The sequence below is a fragment of the Babylonia areolata genome, chromosome 18 (genome assembly GCF_041734735.1).
Source record: "Babylonia areolata isolate BAREFJ2019XMU chromosome 18, ASM4173473v1, whole genome shotgun sequence".
NCBI classification, from domain to species: Eukaryota; Metazoa; Mollusca; class Gastropoda; order Neogastropoda; family Buccinidae; genus Babylonia; species Babylonia areolata.
The window spans coordinates 62337095-62360411 of record NC_134893.1 but is presented as its reverse complement, the minus strand read 5'-3'; the positions used below and the strand labels follow the sequence as shown (position 1 = coordinate 62360411).

The 23317-nt window shown below is 41.8% G+C and overlaps 3 protein-coding genes across 8 annotated transcripts in view; 2 read left to right on the top strand and 1 right to left on the bottom strand.

The window, feature by feature from the left end:
- LOC143292984 (protein Njmu-R1-like) overlaps positions 1–3970 on the bottom strand; it is a 145810-nt gene extending 141840 nt beyond the window's left edge. For all 3 annotated transcript variants that reach the window (XM_076603724.1, XM_076603726.1, XM_076603725.1), the window contains exons 1-2: positions 3848–3970; positions 1150–1215 (exon numbers count right to left, since the gene is read on the bottom strand). In XM_076603724.1, coding sequence (XP_076459839.1) covers positions 1150–1215; positions 3848–3963 — 182 coding nt within the window. In that variant the 5' untranslated portion in view covers positions 3964–3970. The remainder of the gene's footprint in view (positions 1–1149; positions 1216–3847) is intronic.
- Positions 3971–4035: 65 nt separating this feature from the next.
- LOC143292305 (meiosis-specific with OB domain-containing protein-like) lies at positions 4036–18995 on the top strand. The gene is made up of 7 exons (XM_076602492.1): positions 4036–4077; positions 4904–4961; positions 11134–11265; positions 15683–15758; positions 16962–17154; positions 17800–17900; positions 18905–18995. Exons 1-7 carry the CDS (start codon positions 4036–4038, stop codon positions 18993–18995), a joined length of 693 nt encoding a protein of 230 aa, XP_076458607.1.
- LOC143292982 (meiosis-specific with OB domain-containing protein-like) overlaps positions 18570–23317 on the top strand; it is a 20704-nt gene continuing 15956 nt past the window's right edge. Inside the window, exons 1-2 of one of the 4 annotated variants that reach the window (XM_076603721.1) lie at positions 18570–18686; positions 20911–21006. In XM_076603721.1, coding sequence (XP_076459836.1) covers positions 20928–21006 — 79 coding nt within the window. In that variant the 5' untranslated portion in view covers positions 18570–18686; positions 20911–20927. The other 3 variants (XM_076603720.1, XM_076603722.1, XM_076603719.1) reach the window with 3 other exon arrangements.

The following is a 23317-nucleotide window of genomic DNA, read 5'->3' as shown; positions in this document are numbered from 1 at the left end:
GGTAAATTTCTTTTTTATTTCTCTGTATGTGGCTTTTGATTCATCAATTTGTACCACATTCAGTAAATCATCCACATGATCCCCAATGGTATAGGGAAAAACAGATACTTGTTCCTGTCTGTCCTTTTGGGAAAGTTGAGTGGCATGGTAGTAACGATTGAAATGTTAAGACCATACCTAACCTTCCAGTTTGAAGCTGTCCCATAGAATAGTTTTGGCAATGGAAGACTCATTGTTTGTGATCTCGGATCTGTGTGTGACTGGCACTTGCAAGCCTTTTTTCTTGGTTCATGTTACAACTGCCACCATGTACTATTTTGTAGTCTCGAGAATGCAAACCTGAGAATGCTTGAAGCAACTTGTAAGATGAAGTGCTGAGTCTCTGTTAGTTCTCAACCCTGGTTGCTATGCCAAACAATAAAATAGTCAGAACGATGGTACCCATTGGAGTAGTGTCCCTTGGATCGTTCGCATCTCAGTTGATACCTTGGATCATTTACATCTTAGTTGATACAACCGTAACTAGATGTACAGATACTACACCTCTAGAGCTGGAGGTGTTTTTTTGGAAAGGACACGCAGGTTAAAGATCTGTTCAATGGTACTTTTGCCTTTGTGGAATCCATCCTGTTCTTCAGCAGTGATGGTCTCTGCCTGCAGCTGTAATATGTTCAGAATGAGGATTTCTGTACATTGTAAAAATGTTGACAATGAGCCCACACTGTGAAATCACTCCACTGCATATATATACGTAACGTATATATGTATGTACACCTAACCACGCACATATACCCACATTAGGCACACATCAACACATACTTTATATCCTTTACACATACTATGTAGTATACATGTACACACATCTCATGTATTATTTCCAATGTCACCCAGATCCATTCCAACAGCTGCTCACAAATTTAAGAAATGAGTGGTTAAACAATATATAACTGGAATCTTTACCGATACAGAAATATAATCTTCCGATTCCTAATGAATCCAACATAACAGCCATTGTTTCAGCTACATTTTAAAATGATGTTGCTTTTGCAAAACATACTTATATCTATGAACACTATAAATGTACAATTGGTAAAAGCATCCATAGGGTAAATCTATAAGTCTTAAATCTATATTACACTAAATACAAACCTAAGATTTCCATCTTCTGTCTGCTCATTTTCTTCAACAGATGCTGCGTGCCCAACACTTGTCGGTCTGAAAAGAAAATGCTTATTCTGTACAATGTGACATGTCAACATATCCATGTCTAATTATGTAATTTATCCAAAATAAATTTGGAAATAATATTCTGTAACAAAGTGTGTGCATATATATATGTGTGTGTGTGTGTGTGTGTGTGTGTGTGTGTGTGTGTGTGTGTGTGAGTTTGTGTGTGTGTGTGAGTGTGTGTGTGTGTGTGTGTGTGTGTGTGTGTGTGGGTGTGTGTGTGTGTGTGTGTGTTTTCTTCTTCAGTTTATGATAAAATCAACAGGCAGCCAACTTCAAAGTTGAAGAATCTGTTCACTGGGTCAGCCAATGTTTGGTCCCACTCAAATATGGGGAGTTCGTATTATACTCCCAGTTTGGTTAAATATACTTACCATGTCAAACTGATGCAAACCAGGCCTATCTGTTTAATCTTCTCGGCCAAAATTTATTGCGGCAACTCAGTGATATGACATCTCGCCATTAGACCGCTGTCTGCAAGCCAATGAAATGCCATTTCCCACAGTAGATAAACAGTCATTCCAATAGCCAGCAAAGAAAAGTCCCATGTGAAGGGATGGCCGGCATTTGAATTTGACATGGTAAGCATATTTAACCAAACTGGGAGTATAACATGAACTCCCCATTTTGGTGTCATATACTGAACCATGTCAAAGTGATGCAGAATTCGAAGCAAATGGAGGAAGGCATTGCCTACTGGTTCACATGGAGAGCCCTTGAAACTGTGACTGCTGAGTTAGCCGCAACAAAGGAAACCCCTAAGAACCATATGCCGTGAGCATACAGACTTCCCCGAGGAGGAAATCGATGAAGAAAATCTCTGAACGGCAGAAGGCCATGTGCGAATCCTGGCAAAGAGGCACAGAGTACTGAAAAGTGGCTGAAGTGGCAACAGCGCGAGCCTCCAGAGCTATCAGGGCAGGATCTGGAAGTAAGGAAAGGCATAAGCAGTCAGCTTGCTCCAGTCCAGAAAAAAACATTCTCTGCCCAAGATTCCATGTCTGCAACCAGTGTGACAGGAATCAGGAGTCCTCGACAGACCTGTGGTAAAGAGAACCCCCTTCTGTGGAGACCATAATGCCACACCCCTTGCAAGGTGTCCTTGTGTAGGGTCCACCAAATGGAGGATGCTCTTGAACCTGCTGTGAGCACCTGCCTAGGTTGGTACTGCCTCTAGTCTATGTGTCTTGCTGAAAGCTCAATGCCTTGTACACCAGCAAAGGAGAGCCTTGGACCACAACATGAGGATATCCAAGCCCCCCTCCCCTACCCCACCCCCTTTTGTGTTGTACACAACAGTAGTGTTGCCCATGAACACATGAATATTCTGGATGGCTTCCACCCAAGTGGAGTGGAGACAAGCCCAGCGAACTGCTGCAAGTTCCAAAAGAGTGAAGCTTCACTTGGCTCCCGTGATGACCAAATCACGGCTGCACAGAGTGAGCCCAAGTGGGCTCCCCATTACTCGCTAGGATGCATCGTGAGGAGTGCCCCTTGAAGTATGTGGTCAGTGGGACCCCCTGAGCCTGAAATGTGAAGGGGGGTGGGGGGTAGATAAGTTATTGCTGATGTATTTCCAGGAACCAATCTCCCAGATGTGCATGACCCTAGGCTAAGCCCTCTGAAATCAGCCTTGTCTCTGTGCACCGTGAACTGAACACTGAAACCCCTGACCGACCGTCCTGGATCATTTTGACTGATTGATTGATATCGATACTTATATAGCACCTGTCCTCAGTCGGAGACCAAACTCTAAGCGCTTTACAAACACTGAGTCATTTACACAACAGGCTGCCTACCTGGGTAGAGCCGACTGATGGCTGCACACATAGGCAGGCACAAACTTACATAAACACACACATACACATTCATATACATGCATGTAGTTATGTACACATACATACGAATACACACATAGTCAAGCACAGCTAACGCAAAGGAAGTGGACCTGCCACAACAGAACTTATTGCTGAGGGAAAAGGGTGAGTTTTGAGATGAGATTTAAAATATGCGAGGGAATCAGAATGATGGAGGTTATCAGGGAGCCTGTTCCAAGAAAATGATCTGTGTCGATAGGTCTTACTTCTGACGTGAGGTATCCTGAGAAGTCGAGTACCAGAGGATACCAGAGGAAGAACGGAGCTGACGAGATGGGGTGTAGATATGGAGGAGTTCTGAAAGATCATAGACTGCGGAAAAGAGGACAAAAAATGTCTAGGCTTGCTTGAAAAAAGAAAGGGGAATGGACTGGGAGGGCAGAAAAATGAGGCAACAGTAAAGAAAGAAAAAAAGGCAGAAACAAAGAGAGTGACACTGATAGAAAAGAGGAAATTTCTAGCACAGGTTCCAAAAGGGATGCTATTTATACTGAAAGACCCCTGGCATCACCACGAGGCATCTTAATAATAATAATAACAATACCAACTAACGACACTTAGTGTCTATGTATCAGTCAAAATTACCAACTGAATACGGTAAGAAGTCAAGTGGGATGTTGGGTCATTATGTAACTCTCGAGTTTGATTTGCCACGTTTCTCGTAATTATGACATAAAATCAAAATTGCATCAATATATGTATATATATATATATAGCGTGTACATAAACTCCATGAATTATACCTGTTGGGATATAATGTATATAATGCATAAAATCTCTTTTGGTCGTTTGACTTTTTGTCCACACTTTGATCACTGAAACTGCTGTGAATGGAACCAGAATCACTTTCGTCTGCCATTTTGGCAGATAACTCCTGCTGCAGCTTCGGCTGACACCCATCCATTTCCGGTTTTGTGAAGCAGACGACAGTATGCTGAAGCAGACGACTCTTCCTGGAAACTACCTTGAATGCGTGCATGGGAAGCTCTCTTACATTCACACTTTTCCTCTGTTACATTTGCCGAACGAACACAATATTTAAGGTTTGAAATGGCTTGGCTCGGACGATTTGATGATTTTGAAGATGACTTGAATGGGAATACATTTCCATACAACACAGGTTTCGGAAGATCTTCAACCGGACCAAACCGACAGAAACAGGGACAGAAGATTCAGACAGAAATGACAAAACTTTCCGATGTTACAACCCATACGACAGAAATTGTAAGCCCTTGAGAGAGGGGGTGTGTGTGAATCTAATTAGCAGAGTTTCCACTTGTAATCTGACATCCAGAACTTGCTGTTCACAAATAATGTGTGAAGAATCGTAAACTATATATGATAATATGAAAATTATTGTTCATAAATCATCTTTTTCTTAAATGATTAGTGTGCCTACTGTTTGATTCACTGATTTATTTCATACTTCATACTAATATACAATGCTAAAAAAAAAAAATCGTAGTATCTTCAAATCTATCTGTAGACCGCACAAGAATGAGTGCGGATTAATTCAGTGTGTTGTGTATTTATTGGAACGAGTATCTCAATGGCTGCCTTGCATTGTGATTGCCCATTGTGGGATGAATTATGTTCTTTGTCTTGACATGATTTAACGCGGCATCATTAAGATACAGCCCTGTACAGTTTTGAGAAGAAGAAAAAAGTAATATTCAGTTTCACCAGCTTCTTCATCCACTAATTTACCCAGACCTCTTGAAACTCTGCACTTGAAATCATGTATACATGTTTTATTGTCAGTGTTTGATTATTTTATTCATGGGTTCTGTCCTTTTCAGAGTGTGGTTGGGGTTATAATCGCAAAGGAGCAACAACGTTCCATTTTCAGCAAGAAAAGTAAAGCCTTTTTAATTTTGTTTTTCTCAAACGTTTTTATCATTTATCGCAAATGCACTCGTACACACTGGCATAGGAGAACGCATGCAGCGTCTCGCTGGTGGATACGCACGCGGCACACACACACGCACACACACACACACACACCCACACACACACCGACTGACGTTTGATTGCACACACTATTGAACACACTGACACACTCGCGCGCGCACTGCACGCACACACGTCACACACACACACACACACACACACACACACACACACACACACACACATACATACAAACACACACGCACCCGCGCCGCGGCACACGGCAGATGCACACACACACACACACACACACACACACACACACACACCGGCACGGCACAAACACACATGTGCGCGCGCGCGCACACACACACACACACACACACACACACACATACACTCACTGGCACACGGCGCGCGCGCGCGAGTGACGTTGGGCTCTTCTTTCGCGTTTGTAACGCTGTTGCAAGAAAAGTAAAGGGAATTTAGATTAAAATTTGCGTTAGGTCAAAATGTCTGCAACAAAACAGTTCTTTTTACGATAAAATAGAATAAATCATACTGATCACACTGATATAAAGTTGACCACTATAGGGCCGGGGGCGGGAACATGAGTAGATTTTGATTTTTAATGTCCAAAATCGAATATTTTTATTACTTCTGCCTGTGGAGAGCGCCTTACAAAGAGTCGCAAGGCAAGCACAGGCGAAGGTTATGCAAGCGCGGTATAGGAGGTCGCCAGAGGAAAGCGTTCAGCGCGGTACAGTACATGTGATTGACTGCTGCCGCGCTGATGCTGATATGTGAGCAGGTCACTGCTGCAGGCAACAGATTCTGAACAGTAAGCTAGGAACAGAGCTCTTTGCATTTGGTGTCAAAAGGACACAAACATTTTCAATTTCATATATTTTATACTGAAGTGGTAGAAGACGCAAATCCGCTTTTATGAATGTTTTCTAGTTTCCTACCATTCATGACATATCATAAAGAATGAAATCGGTATTATACTGACTGCAAAGGTGATTTTGCAAAGGCAGCACGGGATCATTTAGTTGGTAAGTACAATTTTGTTGATATTTTATGCAATGCACAACTTGGATATACTCCGTGCTCCGCTTATTAACTGACGTGTAGAACATAAATATCTAAATATGTGTTAACCCGGTTCGGTTTCAATGAACATTATCAGTGCTCTGTCCAGACAATAAATTGGGAAATTATGGAAGGCAGATGATAGCAAAATTGAACATCATGTCTTGATGTGAAAAGTACGGTATGAAATACATATTTTTCTTTGGAAATGAACCGGTATTTGCAAATGTGACTCACGAACCCTGGCGCAGTATACGTCGATTTAGCGTGGGATATAAATAATAATCATAATGATAACAATGGATCATAAATTTTGTTAATGATTATGTAAAACTTTGTTGTAACACGTGTAACATTGAATCCAAGTTACCTAAACTAACTTTCCCGACGCAGATGTTTGAATTACTGGATTTATAATAATGATAGTAATGAATCTATCATGTGATCCTTAGCCAATGCAATGCATTCAAACAAAGCCTGTGCAAAATTATGTATTTTATTAATGATTACCTAAAACATGGAACCCAAAATACCTAAACTAACTCCCCCACCCTGGATGATTTTATTTTTCAGAAACACTCCAGGCACTCCATTTTCACATCAATTCTCCCCAGTGTTTAACTATTTAAAGTACTACCGTTCATCTTATTATGAAATGGGAATTGTATTATTTGTATCACTTGACAAAAGATTTCCTCTTTATCTGAAGAATTGTGATCAAAACACCGGATTCTTTGTATCTCAGTTTCTATTCGGTCAATCAACAGAAAACTGATTAGCGTTATCCTCACAGTGAACAAATATGTAGGATTGCAGAAAAACAAAATGTATTAAAAGTAAGGCTTTGAGAAAAAACCAAACCAAACAATAACAACAACAAACAACAACTAAAAATAAGGAATTTTATTATCTGCGTAAAGCAGAACCAAAGAACATGTGTTCCGTGTCCGAATGTGACACCCGACTTCATCTCAAGCACTACTAAACGTGAAATGCTTCAAACTTAATTAATTTTAAGAAATTCATTCACAATCAATATATAGTTTGGTTTTTCAGAACTTGTGTGATGTAAAATGTGGCTGTTCTAATCAAATTTTGCAAAACAATAAGCGCGTAGGGACTGGCATGTTTCGGATACAACAAATTTTTTCGTTCCACACTTCGTCTGCCTTGTGAACTGATAAACTACATCATTTCGTGATAAAACTTCACCAGACAGCAAAAGCCAAAATCAAGGTAATTTAAGGGGGTGATTTTCTACTTTGAACTTTGTTGTTTGGAACTTTTCATGCAACAAGTCTTCAACTGAAAACAGTCTTACTGAACTACATGCGTTGACTTGGTTCGAAATCTTACGCCAGTATCCGTATATTACTGCATCTCGCCATGTATCAGAAACAGTGATTGAGTCTAAACTTAATCGGATCAGAGATAAATGTACAAACAAACCATAACAACGACGAAATTAACATACAGTTTTCTTCTGGGTTTTTTTTTTTTTTTTTTGTTTGTTTGTTTTTTTGTTGTTGTTGTTTTTTTTTGTTTTTTTTAATATAGCAACTACGGGGTGCAAATGAACATATCGGAGATTTCCGTGTAACATATGTACATCTCACACGCTGTCGGAAACAACACATTCTCTGAATCTGTGTTCAAACACACACGATTGAAGGGTGTTTGTCAAACCGATTTACGCTTTCCCGCGATGAATCCGCATGATTTATGTGGAAACAGTTCTAATTTTGTTTACATGTATATTTTTATTGGGTCGTTTACATGCACAGAAGTAACACAGAAAAGCGGAACTGAAAATTAATATGCGACGTCGATTGCATTTAAATAGCTGAATAGACATTTTTTTCAGAAAATGAGTGTATGTGCTGCAGAAGATAGATGTGCTGACCACCTGTTGCAAATAAAGAACGTGTAGTGTATTCATGAACGTGCTTGCCTTTGAATGAATAAAAATATGTCAAGAGGAACGGTTTGCTTACGTCTGTCACGCGGGGTTTTTGCGTAATATTTCAAACTTAATGTACCATTTTTATTGATGATCAATGTTTTATTACCACAACGAATGAATATTGATCAGGTCTGTATGTACTGGATTTTAACCAGGTTTGTACTTATTTGTTTCTAACCACTTCAAGTTCAGACACATTGCCATGTCACAAAATGGCGCCGAAATTTTGGATGTTTTTAATAATTTTCAACACATTTAAGACACAAGAACAAACCATATTCTCACAAATTTGTTGCAGAATGAATTGCAATCCTGATAACATGTGAAACATTTGAATAATAATTGCAAACACATGTTTATACTGAATCAGACTGAGAGACCCCCATTTCCAACAAAGTTCTGGAGACTGACCCATTTTCATTTTCCAGGCTTCATGACTATCTGATGCACTTCATTTTGCCACCTTCATACTCCAGCCAGATACATTTTCTTTCCCACGCTAAACTGGCGTGTCTACTGCGCCAGGGTTCGTGAGTCACATTTTCAAATACCGCTTCATTTCCAAAGAAATTATATTTCATACCGTTCTTTTTACATCAAGACATGATGTTGGTCGATTTTGCCATCATCTGCCTTCCATGCTTTCTGAATTAATTGTCTGGACAGTGCTCCGACAATGTTCATTGAAACAAACCTAGTTAACAGGTATTGAGATCTTCATTTACTACACGTTAATAAGCAGAGCATGAATTATTTCCAAGTTGTGCATTGCGTAAAATGTCAACATAATTGTTCTTACGAACTAAATGATCCTGTGCTGCCTTCGTAAATTCACCTTTGCAGTCGGTATAATACCGATTTCATTCTTTATGAAATGTCAGGTCTGGTAAGAAACTGTAAAACATTCAAAAAAGCAAATTTGCGTTTTTTACCGATTTAGTATATAATAGATGAAATTAAAAATATTTGTTTCCTTTTGACCCGAAAGAGTTCTCTTATTTTCTCAGGTACGGTATCTGTCATCTGCCGCACTGACCTACTAACGGAGGTATAGGACAGCATAAGCGCGGCAGCAGTCAGCCACAAGTACACGCTTTTCTCTGGCGACCCCTTGTGTGGTGTGTCCATCGAGATCGATGATGACCATCGTTGTCATCCAGCTGGGGATTGGGGGGAGGGTGGTGGTGGGGTGGGGGGGAGGATGCTCATGAATCTATCTGTGAATGCGCCCCTTGTACCGCGCTTGCGTAACCCTGGCTTGCTCATGCCTTGCGGATCTTTGTAAGGCGCTCTCTCATGGCCAAATGTGTGAGAAATAATTATAAAAAATCAAAATCTAATCATGTTCCCGCCCAGCTACTGCGGTCAAGTTTATATCAGCGTGATCAGTATGATTTATTCTATTTTATCGTGAAAAGAACGGTTTTGTTGCAGACATTTTGACCATTTTTGTATCTGTCCTGGACTACAAGGGTAGTTTAGCTCGGCCTTGTCAAGCTTGTCAAGTTTGTTTATGCATCTCACCCGTTCCCTTCCCTCCCGCTGCGGGCCGAATGTGACCCGCGACTGAAAGAGGAAAAGAAGGGGCCCTCGTTTTGCGCGCTGTATATCGTTGTACAAAGTTACTAAAACAGGAAAAGTTTGAAAGTCATTTACACGGCTAGAATGCAAACACACACATTAATTTTTGTTCTAATGAATCATAAAGAACATCTTCAACAGATAACACCTCCACAAAGTGAATGTATTTTGTGTTTTGTATGTTACTAATATTTCTTTTAATGATCATTTTCCCCGATTTGCGTGCCGTGTCAAGGGCGGCCTGATCTATATTTATCCATAGTTGCGCCAGGTCTCATTTTCTTTTTCTCAATTAACGAGTCAGACCAAGGTTAATACAATTTTCTGTGACATCTTATTTGTATAAGAATCAGGAAAAAATTGTTAAATCCAATTAAATTACCACGTGGTCGCACGAGACGGTTTATAATCTCTATACCATATCGGAATATAATTTTTAGTTTCTTTGCAGCTATGACAAATTTTGATCAATTTAAAACAAATGTTCATAGCTGTTTTTATGTTATTAATTTGTGCTTTATAAAATTTTCCATAGCATTACAACAGCAATAAGCACTGTCAAATCTTATTTTGGAATCACAGAACAACCGTTACTATGGTTCTAGAAACAACATGGCGGCTACCGAATTGGAAAGCCTTATAATAAGTTTAAGCAGAGAGCTTTGCAACTGCCCGCAAACCCAACTTTTTTTTATATCGCCGGCGCACATTGCCGACTACACCAGGAGTCGGCCTTATCTAAACAACCTGTCAGCCGAGAGAGGGGGCGGCTCGTGACGAGCGTAGCACACACACACACACACACACACATCGTGGCCAGCTGGGCACGTTGTCAGGTTGTACACCAGCAACTGAGTTAAGAAAAAAAAATGCTGCATGCATTGCAAAACCTATCATGTCACGTGGTATAATTACTCCTCCACACACACATCCAATTCCACACACACGATGAATGCATGCAAGCCTATAGCTTACACAAAGCATGTCCATTAATCGATGCACATGTGCATCCCGGTTCACTCAATCACTGAAGCACCTTACACGTTGTTACGTACACATCCAAGCACAATACGCGCTTGCGCACGCGTACGTTGTGCATATCAGTGTGTGTGTGTGTGTGTGTGTGTGTGTGTCCGTGCCGTTGTGTGCTGTACGTGCATAATTATGTAGACCTATCATGTATTCGCATGTGTGTTTCCAGAGTGCCCGCGTGCGAATGTCAGGTTGTGACTGTGTTTGCGTACACCCGTGTTTCATGTTCGTGTGTGTGTGTGTGTGTGTGTGTGTGTGAGTGTGTTTGTGTACGCACGCGCGCATGCATGTGTGCGCGACATATCAGTGCCAAAGGATAAAACAAAAATCACTACATAATTTGAAGATATAAACGTATGCCCTCCTAATTGTTCGTGTGTTGGAACAGTATATTTACATGTAATTGACATTTATAGATCCATTGAGACTATAGGTCGAAAACCTTTATACCTCTTGCTTAACTGTTTGTAGATGGTGGCAGTGAAAGATACCTGCTTTCATTCACTCTGAGGGATTCGCCTTCATTTTTTGTCAACGTCACATGCTGGGGCAATGCCGACTTCATTAGTGACATCAGCAGCAACTTCGAAGTTGGAAGTGTGGGTTCGTACATCAGTGTAACTTTCGGGAAGTAGTACGTCTAGTCTGTGTTTCTGTGTCGTTACTCACATTGACGATTTCAATGTCTCTATCTGTCTGCTTGTCTGTCTGTCTCTGCCTGTATCGTCTTTGTATCGGTGTGTCTGCCTGTCTACGTGAACTATACATCGTATCTCTTTCCTTGTATGACGGACTGTTTGCGTCTCCCATGTATCATGGTGTGTGGGTGTGTACTTGTGTGCGCGCGCGTTTGTGTGTGTGAGTGTAGTGTAGTGTCTCTGTGTGTGTACTGTAGTACTTTCAATGCTCTGTTGGGCAAGTGTGGATTGAGAAGTTCAGAGAAATATGAGGGCGTTGTGTCACAAGTAAGGCACTGAAAACAGAGAGTGGCAACTTTGTATTCAAATATGGCTTGAACAGGTAGCCAGTGAAGTGTCCGGAGGAGATATGTATATATCTACAAAGAGAGAGAGAGAGAGATTTGGCCAAAGGGCCTTTCAGTATCAAACACCTTCTGTCTGGAATTCTCTTCCTCTGGATCTCCGTCAGTTACCAGCGCTGTCCTCTTTCAAAACAAATTTGAAAACCCACCTGTTCAAACAGGCCTTTGGGTTGTGATGAAGCATAGTTATTTGTCTGCAGTCTTCTTCCTCCCACCCACCCCACTTAATCCTCAACGGAAATCATCATGTAGCATAGTGTGTGTGCCTGTGGTTTGGTGTTTACTGAGAGTGTGTGCGCGCTCGAGTGTGTGTGTGCAGTGCGCGCGCTCTGTGTGCGTGTGTCTGTGTGTGTCTGTAGGGAATATTTTGTGCCTGTGTGTGTGTGTGTGTGCGTGTGTGTGTGTGTGTGTGTGCGCGCGCGCCACCTCAGAATCATAGTTTAATCTAACACATGTCAACCCTTACCAAAGAGGATTTGTGTTATTCTTCCGATTAAACTTCAGCTTCCAGGTAAGTCTCGTTTAATCAGTTTATCTTAGGGGAGTTTGCGCCAAAAAGGTACTATCTAATATATATATATGTGTGTAGCCGAGCACTCAGCTCAGGCTTCAAAATACTGTTTCACGCACAGGCTGAATAGCAGATGTTTTTTTCGCAACTTACCTGCTGGTCTTCAACGGCTCACGCATAATGTGTGACGCCATTCCCAGTTTAATGCAAAGCCCATTGAAGCCAGACTGATACTCCAGCTACAGCCCCTGGATGACACGGCAGCCTCTCTCTGGCTGGTCTCAGCCCTTGCTGGCCGAGTTTGCCAGCAGATCGTCAGGCTGCCACTGCCTTCTTCAACAGACAGCAGCAGCCCAAGGAGACTATCGCAGAGTATGCGTCCCATCCTCAGCACCTGTGGACCAAGGTCAACAAGGCTGGAGATGGGATGATCCAGGTGTCAGCAACCATCCTTCACGATGCTTTTGCCAGAGGCCTTCAGCCAGCCGTACTCAGGGGAGATGTCAGGTGCTACATCCGAGACCACCCTGACACCACCTTCGAGGCAGCGAAGAAGGAGGCCCAGCAATGGCTGAGGGGGGACAGCCACACCTACAACACCTACACAGGCGTGGACGACATGACTGTTGTCCGACTGGAAGCTCAGCTGGCCATAATTTACAGCTGTCACCAGCCTGCGGAGACAACAGTCACAGTCCCACTGCATCCTCGCTGCTGTACTGCTGACCACGCCCCAGACCCTCCACACTGTGTCTGGCGTGAGAGGCCCAGCCACACTGAGGACCAGTGTCACCACAAGCGACGCTACATTAGGGCCGGGTGACAGAATGCTGACCACAAGCCGCCAGTTCCAGCCCACAACCAGTGTGTCACTGACACACACACAGGGCAACCTGGGCTGACGCCAACTCCAGCTCCAAACCAGCCATGCAGGAGACGCAGACGACAGAGGCGCCACAGCACCACACCTGACACTGTGTTCCCACAGGTGTCCCCACCTGTAGCCGGCCCCGCACCGCAGAGGTCCAGCCAACAACCACCACCTGCTGTCATGCCTACATATCTGGCTCCACTGCAGCACTGTGACAAAGTGTCTGACTCTGACACTGACAGTGACAGTGGTGTGAGGCTGGTCAGACCCAGACCTAGACCCAGGACATCAACCCTGCGAGCAGCCCCAGAGCCACCTCCACTACCACCAGATCCTACACCCAGAAGGTCTCTGCGACTGACATCCAGGGCACCACTAACTGTGTATTGAGATGGGTGAGGAAATCTTTGCAAAAAAGAACAGTCATGATACCAATACTCATGTTGTTTTTTGTTGTTGTTTTTTTTGGGTTTTTTAATTCTTGCTAAACTGAAACAGTGATATTATGTTTTTCATTTCATTCCTGTTCATGCTTTAACCTTGTTTTCATTTTCAGATATTTCTGCAAAATTCATGTTTTATGTTTTTTTTAAATTTTCTTCTTGCTTGACCTGTGATCTAGCTTGTCACAAGGTCTTAACAATGCAAAGCATGTCTATGAACATGCTAAAATAATTCATGTCACTATAACCTATGCTATTATACATGTGCGTCTGGCACTGATATGATACATGGATTGATGGGCACAAAAATGAATGCTTTCCAACTTCATAGTGTATCCACACTCAGCTCTTTCAAGTCTGGCCTTAAAACCCACCTCTTCCCCAAATAGCCTCCCTTCCCTGCCTCTTCCTTGTCTTCAGTTTCTCCAGTTTTTAGAGTTATGCATGCGTGTGAATGACTGGTGCGAAAGCGCTTTGATATGTCTCTGCACAAGATTCAGCGCTATATAAATACCATTATTATTATTTTAATTGGGACCCCTTCTTTATATCAGATTCTTTTTAAAGTTAATTTGGGATGCATTGTACTAAGTTCAAATCCATAACTTAACCTGGCTAATGTCACTTTGAATATAGAAGTAGTGTGTTCATAAGAATGTTGCGGTCACTCCAAATTTCACTTTGCTATCAGTTAGCAGCTAAATTATCTCCCTTTACCTGCTCAATAATTCTTGTTTGATGCTCAGCTAAGTCTGCTCACAAAAATTACTTTCAATTAACCATTGCGGACGATGGATTTCAAAAGATGGGGGAAGATGTAGCCGAGCGCTCAGCTCAGGCTTCAAAATACTGTTTCACGGTCAGGCTGTATAGCAGACGCTTTATTTGCAACTAACCTGCCAGTCTTCAATGGCTCATGCAGAATGTGTGACGCCATTCCCGGTTTAATGCAAAGCCCATTCTAAACCTATTCTCTAAACACCTATTAAATCAAGTCACTGTATCGTTCACTGTAATATTATATTTGTTGTGCTTACACACACACTTTAATCAGTTAGAAGCATGCTTGATTTTAGTTTAATCATTCATCAGTGTACAGATTTCAGCTGCCGCTGAGCTTACGTCATTTTGTCCTCCTCCGCACACAGCCACTCCATAACCAGTGTTGCCAGTGGATGAGCTCTAATCTGTGTTTGTGACGCAGCATATTTATTTAATATCTCTTTTGTTGGATCAGTAAACTGCAAGTATTATACACTGGCAGAATCGTCGCAATCCCATCTTTAAAGGGTAGAAAAGAATCCCCACGCACAGGCCAGGAACATACAGAGGCCAGTCACAAAAGGGTTTTTCTATTGTTTTATTTACAATAGTTATGAGAACATAAGAATAGAAGAAGAAAACTAAGAGAAGGAGAAGAAAACAGTGCAAGCGATACGTAGCGATGACACTAGCCGTTGCAGGAACACACACACACTGCTTGCGGCACAGCAAGAGAGAGAGAGAGAGAGAGAGAGAGAGAGAGCAGGGCCTAGCCGGTGACTGGCCAGGTGAAAAGTGACCAGATGATCATCTTCCCCGTCTACTTATGCATGTTAAGCAGACGGTACTGACGCTAGCATGGCCCGTGAAGCGAATCGTCCCCAATCAGGCTAAATCTGATAAGAATTGTGTTTGTAACAAGGTGTTCAGTGATAGATTTCTCGATGATTCCTGAACCGAATCGCAAAAGAAAGAGCTCAACGCCTACTTTCTAATGAGTATAAAATGAAGTGTTAATTATTTAAGATGAATTCATAATCTTAATTAAGTCACCTGAAAAGGGTCAGTTTTAGCGAGCTCGTCGCTGCAAATTACAAACTGCGTTAAATCAGTTTAACGTTCACAAACACAAATGGTATAGATTTAATACAGTAAATCATCATTCAGTTAGTTCGTTTGTACCGTCCCCTTCTTATAATAATACCACTCGGGTACACGGCTACATATGTGTGTGTCTGTGTCTGAGTGCGTGAGCGCGCGCGCGTGCGTACGAATGTGCGTGTTAAAAAAAAACCCATTTGTGCGCCTAAAAATGTTCCACCTTCTCACACCAATCAGTTCACACTTGCACACTCGTGTTTCACAGAATACCAAAAAAAATATGATTGCAGTTAAGCTGAAGAATGTACAAGTGCAGGCCAAGGCAGGGGATCCAAGTGACGAGAAGTTCAAGCCGTGGACTCCTGTGTAGGCATTCTGCAAAACGTGGAATAGTGTGCTTTGTGTGTGTGTGTGTGTGTGTGTGTTTCCTGGTTTAATCTCCACGTAATGTATGACACGTAATATTGCTGTGACGTGGAGGCAGGTACAGATCTTAACATGAGGATTAACACACACACACACACATACAGAGTAAAGCAGACATACCTTACATGCTCCAATATTCCATCAAATAAATGCCCGCCCCCAACTTCGGAGAAGAATTCGTGCGAAGGGTTATCTTTCCAGTAAACGCCCACCCCTACATTGGGACATGGGAGGGGGGCAGGTGGGGGGGGGGGGTAAATGTTTTTTTTAAACGAACTGCAAACGTAACACTTAATATTGCTGTGACGTGGAGGCAGGTACAGATCTTAACATGAGGATTAACACACACACACACACACACACAGAGTAAAGCAGACATACCTTACATGCTCCCATATTCAATCAAATAAAAGCCCGCCCCCAACTTCGGAGAAGAATTCATGCGAAGGGTTATCTTTCCAGTAAACGCCCACCCCTAATTTGGGACATGGGAGGGGAGCAGGGGGGGGGGGGTAAATGTTTTTTTTAAACGAACTGCAAAAAGAAGAAAAAATTAAACTAAAACCAGAACTCTTCTCACGGCTGTGCAGGTCTACACACACAATCTATCAGTTTCAAGGACAGGACTATGTGTTGTGTGGTTGTCAGTTTTCTTGTCCAGTAAACGTCCACCCCACCCCATCCCACTTTGAGAACGGTGTGCATCAAAAGGAGGGTGGGCGTACACATGGTAGTTATATATATATATATGTGTGTGTGTGTGTGTGTGTGCTGTGCGTGTGTGTGAGTTTTGTGATGGCTTTGAATGGTGCTGTCCATATATGTGCACTGGTGCACAAGCACATATTTGTGCGAGGGAGCAAGCGTGTATTGCAAAAGAGAATTTATTGGATTGCTAACACACAACCTGATATAGTTGCATAAAAGTAATCTCTTACAAGTTGTCGGCCAGTTTTTGTTGACGTCGTTGTCTTTTATTCTGGTGATTTTTCTTTTAACTAATCAAATAAGAGTTCCTCTCTCTCTCTCTCTCTCTCTCTCTCTCTCTCTCTCTCTCCACACACACACACACACACACACACACACACCAATAACAAACCAACCAAAAAACTAACAGTCTTCGGAAACAACCTTGGTTTGGAGCTCCTTTCAGCTGACTGTCTCGGACCACCAGAGCAAAGTAGAGTCGTACACAGGGTGGGATGCAGCTACGTACAGAAACACCCTTTCCATTCCCACCCGGCCAAATAACGACTACTACACCCTGGAAGACATTGGTGTCAGTGGTATGACCTTGCAAGGAGAACATGTCAACATTCTCGCAGCAGTCAAAAGGGTGAGCAGCAGTGCAGAAAAGGATCATTCATACAACCAGGCAAAGTAAAGAGGGGAGCGGTTAGGTGGGACGGATGGAGGTACATGTAATTAATTGGTGTGTAGTTTAAAGCCACCAGATCTCATCCGAGGAACAGATAACGAATCCTGAATTTGCATTGAAAGGAGTTTGAGGTGGGAGAAGAAGGGGTGGGGGGTTACGGTGTCTGAAACAGGCACAGACAGGATGAGATGTCAGTCCCGTGTATGCTTGACAATAAGGTACTAGTATCAAGATCTTTTTTGCATTCTGTGCTGGGATCTGCTTCGATTTCATGACAGGCAACAGGCTTTCATGTTGTTTTCCCATAAAAAAAAAAGGAAGTTCATCGGCGATTATTGAAATTTAACGGCCTAATTAGTTAATTCTCTTAGGGTCATGTTGTCTCCTACCCTCTCTCTCCCTTTCAATCTTCAGTTTAACGTCTATTCACTATAAGTGTTTTTAGACGGGGGGTGTGTGTGTGTGTGTGTGTGTGTGTGATATGCAATCCCAGACTGATTAACGTTCGATGAGGTTTCGCTCGACAGATAAAGTTTTTCTCATGCTGTGATTGTGTCATGCAGTTCATGTATGTCTCCCGAGGTTTTATCCTGTGTCTGACAGGTTGGTCAGATTCGTTATCTTACCACGAAGACAGGAAAGGAAACTAAAAAATGTGACGTGGTTGTGTTTGATGACACAACACCATCCTTCTGTCTCGTCCTGTAAGTATATATTATCAAGGTAAGTATTTTACAGCCGCTCCGAGTTTCACCTTCTATTTTTTCTTTGTTACTGATAAATTTACTGAATGCACATTTCTATATGAATGGTTGCTGCATCTTTACTTGCATTAGCTGATTCAATGTTTATCTCGGCTTTCTCGGCTTTTATCATAGACTGACATAAGTTCACCAGTAAAGCGAGAGCTCTGTGATCAATGGTTTATCCACTCCAATGGGAATTAATTTACAGCTTAATCTTGTGAAAGACTATGACGTTAAAGTAGAAGGTAAGATTACTCTGGTTTTGATATCTAATCAGTCGGGACAATTGAATCGTCAGCTGTTCTGATGCTCAGTCGCACACGACTGATTACCATTGTGTTGAATGGGTGGGTAGTGGGTAGTCTTATATGGTCGTATTGTATTGCAGAAAGTAAGGTTGATAGTAGCTGCTAATATACATGAGCACTGCACACATATATGTATACGATGTACACACAAACACATACTGGCTTTTTATTGTGGCAGATGGCAAAACCATGCAGACGCAACCCTATTGTGGACACCTTTTGAAACAGGTACTGTTGTGTCAAAAGTTCTTAACTCGTCATTAGAATTATCTGCCTTGACGCTCAAGGAGTATAGAGGGCGTAAAAATGACGACAACGATCAGGGCCACAACAGCTGACAGTCTAGTTTCTGTTCGTTTCTTTTCAGTTATTAAATGTTCTTCGTTACACACGAGATGTGTTAAGCTTGTTATTTGTCCGAGCGACAACACAACAGGTACATCGGACACTTGTTTTGTTTATGTCAGTTTCACGTGCATTTATAATGTGAGTTTTCTTCTGCATGTGTTGGCTGCAACTTTTAGTTTATGCTTATCTCTGAGTGGACTTTGACGTGTGTGGTCGTTTGTGCATGCAGTTTGGGCAGCCATACTCGCTGACATGGACTACGTGATCTTTAGTGTGCGTATATGATCTTCCGCGTGTCATAAACAGGAAAGAGATTAAGGCGCTAGTGAATTCCAGCAGAGGCAATCAAGGCCGTAGAGGTACTCCAGAACCTCTTCATGAAGATCTGGGAGGATGAGCAAATTCCAGTAGAATGGAAAGAGGGAGTCATTGTCAAGTTACCAAAACAGGAAGACCTCACCAACTGTGATAACTATAGAGGAATCATGCTCCTCTCTGTACCTGGTAAAGTTCTAGACAGAATTCTGCTGGAGAGAATGAAAGCAGCAGTAGACCCCTTGCTCCGAGATCAGCAGCCATGCTTCCGACAAAATACATCTTGTACAGACCAAACTGCCACCCTACACACCATTGTCTAGCAGTCGCTGGAATGGAACTCTCCCTTACATATAAACTTAATAGATTATGAGAAAGCATTCAACAGTGTAGATAGAGAGACCATGTGGAAATTACTGAGGCACAATGGAGTTCCGGAGAAGTTCATCACCCTGATCCAAATTACCTACCACGGGATGTCGTGCAGGGTATTGCACAGAGGCCAGATGTCAGATAGTTTTGAGGTCAAGACTGGAGTCTGGCAGGGATGTCTTGTATCACCCTTCTTGTTCCTCCTGGTCATTGACTGGATCATGAAGATCACTACAACATGAAGGAACAACGGCATACAGTGGACCCGCTAAACACAACTGGACGATCTCGACTTTGCTGATGATTTGGCCCTCCTGTCGCACAACTACAGCCAGATACATGACAAGACAACCAAGCTGGAAACCACTTCCCGCGGGGTAGGACTGAAAATAAGCAGCAAGAAAACCAACTGATGAAGATCAACACATCTGCCAACAACCCAGTCACTGTAGGTGGTGAGCCGATACATGAAGTTCACTCCTTCAGCTATCTTGGTAGCATTGTTGATAAACAGGGCGGCACTCATAAGGATGTCACTTCCAGAGCAGTCAAAGAAAGCTAGAGCAGCCTTCATCGCCCTCATGAACATCTGGTCCTCCAAAGAAATCACAACAACAAAAATACGCATCTTCATCTCCAATGTGAAGTCCATTCTTCTCTACGGTTCAGAGACTTGCAGAATGACCAAAAAGATGCTGCAGAAAATCCAGACCTTTATCAACAGTTGTCTGAAGAGCATTTTTAAGATCTGTTGGCCAGACAAAATTAGAAATGAGGACCTGTGGCAAAGAGGGGGACAGGAACCAGTGGAAAAACATATTCTGAGACGAAAGTGGGGGTGGATTGGCCATACCTTGAGGAAATCGCCATCCAGTACGACACGCCAGGCCCTGACCTGGAACCCCCAGGAGAGAAGGAAGAGAGGACTGCCAAAGAACAGTTGGAGGCGGGACACTGAAGCAGAGCTAAGGAGGCTGGGATCCAGCTGGAGGGATGCAGAAAGGACAGCCCAAAGTTGAGTTCGGTGGAGAAACGTCGTTGATGGCATATGCTCCTCAAGGAGCGAAGGGCCTAAGTAAGTAAGTAATTGACATGATCTTACTGCGGCGTTGGTGTTGAGCAGAAATCATTACAATCTCACTCCATACATGGTCAGACGGGTACATGTCCTTTACCTTGTGTTTGATAAGAAGTTATATATGATAATAATGATAATAATAGTAGTAGTAATAATAATGATAATAATAAACAGTGATTGATCTTTTTGAATGTGATATTAGTCGAGGTCAGAACTGAAACATAATATTTCCAGTTCTTGGTTTGTTTTCTTTTTGTTATTGTTGATGTGTTTAACTTAAACCTCGCAGTTTTACTAATTTTCAGGAAGCCAATTAACGAACTTTGATGAATTTTGATACAGAGCTGACGCAAGTCCATGTGCCATTCAGTGGAGGTCAAGGGGTCAAATGGAAAGTAATTAATGTTCATAATTACATTGTCAGCTGTAGTCATACAGTATGGGTATTTTCAGTTTTTAACAGCATTGTTTTGTGTCTTTTCTTCTTGTTCTTCTGAAGTTATTTTTATGTATGTAAGAATGCATATATCCATATTTATGTTTTCAGTACTGTTTGTGGCTGATATGAAAATCACGTACAACAGCTTCAAGTCCAGCATGGTGGGAACAACAGACAGCAAAACCATATTTACAGTGGATCCCGGTACTCATAATGGGATGTATCGCGCGCCGGCGTGTGTGTGAGCGCGCGTGTATGCGTGCGAGTGTGTATGCATATATGCGTGCAAGAGTGCATGCTTATCAGTATAGGGCTCAGAACTCTATTTGTCGTGAAACCAGTTAAAGGAATTATGGACATTAAACACAACAAACAGATAAAAACAATGAATTGTGAGCACATGCAGGATCTTCCACAAAACACAGTTATGGATTGCGAACGTTAAAACACCCATAGATATACCTATATCTTGCCAGTTCTTGTTGAAAATAGCTTAATGGCAACAGCGAACTCGGAGTTGGAGTATTGTGTTGTCAATGCCATCATATGGCCAATGATTTGGAGATCGGGAATTAACAGTCACAAGGAGGCGTGATCTCAACTGAAGTCGGAATCACTACATTTGTCTGGAAAATGTAGTTCATCCTCTATAATTCCGCATGCTTTACATAGCCGGTCTTTCCTATGACAGTGACGTCATCGCTCAATATCAAGTTCCTGCACGCTTATTCGCAATCGACATAATGATGTTCTGTGTTTAGTACTTTTGCAGATGGTTAGGCAGGATTGTAATGCATGTGTTCACAATTTTACAATAAAAGGAGAGTCTTGAAATGTTCCTGTTCTTTGTGCTCTGGTACTTTGGGGTCGTTTTTGTGAAATTAACTTTAGTTTTGTCCCTATTAATTGTAAGCTCCCACTGCTGACAATATTCATGAAGCTGATCTAGTTTGTTTTGTAGTCCTACTTTTGTTGACGACAGCATCACAATGTGATCTGTATATAACACATGAGGATTTTGAGTCTTGTTTTTTTCGTTAATACATGGTGAGATGTCATCGCGTATATAGTCTCTTATGTCATTAATGAAAATTATAATAGCGTGGGGCTTATAATCTTTCCTTGAAGTACTCCTTTTTAACTGCGATAGAACCTGTAAACCCATTGTTTGATTTACCATATACAGCTGAATTTTGTTAAAAAACATTTTCCATTTCTCCCAATTTGTTGAGTTTCAGAAAGAGTGCATCATGCCATATATTGTCGAATGATGCTTTATTAAAATCAACAAAACAGCTGTAGAGAGACGATCATTTCGTTTGGTGTAGTAAATTGTCATTTTCAGGATGAGTATATGTGGTCAGTGGTTCTAGTGCCGTCTGATTCCAGGCTGCTCTTTTATCAGTAACTTATTTTGTTCTAAGTTTGTTTCGAATCTTCTGTTGGCAATTTGAGAAAACAGTTTTATAAGGGTGCAGTTGAATGTTACACCCCAGTAATTGCTAGGACTGGTATGGTCGCCACTTTTAAATATGGGAACATTTATTCATTCTTTCAACTGACTGGGATAAATCCCAGCATGTGAAATAAGCCATTGAATAACCTGCATACAGTAGCGCTGATGCTGGACATACTAGTTTTGAGCATTTCGCTTGTTATTCCGTCTTTACCTGGGGTTTTACTGGTTTTGGGACTCTTTATGGCTTGCATTATTTCAGTTAACGTAAAAGGATTATCCAGGACAAACGCCGGCATAGTCTGTTTTATTCTACCTAATACTTTTTGTACTTGTTCTTTCTTGCCTTTTCTCAACGAAGACTTCAATGTTTATCAAGTTTTCTAAATGATTAACACATTTAGCTGCAATTAATGTATGTATCTGGGATTGAAGAGAAACCTCAGCATTTTTTTAATAGTTCATATAGAAATTTCCAAACTTTTGTGGGGTTGGGCTCCATTGCTGTGTTTAAACTTCTCACAAGTTCATTCTGTACGTCTTTTTGTTTCCTTTGTGATCCTCTTGTATGTTTTCAGGTGACAGAAGAATTGATTCTGCACATTTTCTGTTGAAAGGATTTCTGTTCAATGCATTCAGTAAAGATCGTACTTCCTTTCTTTGGATGAAGCATTCATGTGTGAATCACTTTTTATGTGGCTTCTTTTTTCCGTTTTGTGTATTTATTTTTACGTTTGATCGATAATTAGGCCGATGCAATAATCGCGTAAGTGAGATTTGACACAGTGTTTTCAATTTCTTCTTTGGCAGTCTGTTTTGGAAGTTAACTTTCTCTTGTCCTTCATTAATACAGCTTTTCTTATTTGAAATTGACACAGTCGTAAGTGCTGATGCTAATTTTTCGACAGAGCTCTCCACCCAAAAGAACGTATTTTGAGTCTCTTAAAGTAGGATATCCCACCCTACATTCCTTTCTTCTGACATAATGAATAAAGGGGGAACTCTTTTTCCGTATACGTGTGTATGTATGTATATGCGCGTAGCCTACATGTGCGCGCG

Bases quoted from the DNA above. Each gene is read 5' to 3' on its own strand.
- LOC143292305 (XM_076602492.1), top strand. From the start codon at position 4,036: ATGCTGAAGCAGACGACTCTTCCTGGAAACTACCTTGAATGC. The intron at 4,962-11,133 runs GTAAAGCCTTTT...AACTGTTTGTAG, and splicing joins TTCCATTTTCAGCAAGAAAA to ATGGTGGCAGTGAAAGATAC. The intron at 11,266-15,682 runs GTTCGTACATCA...ATATGATTGCAG, and splicing joins CTTCGAAGTTGGAAGTGTGG to TTAAGCTGAAGAATGTACAA.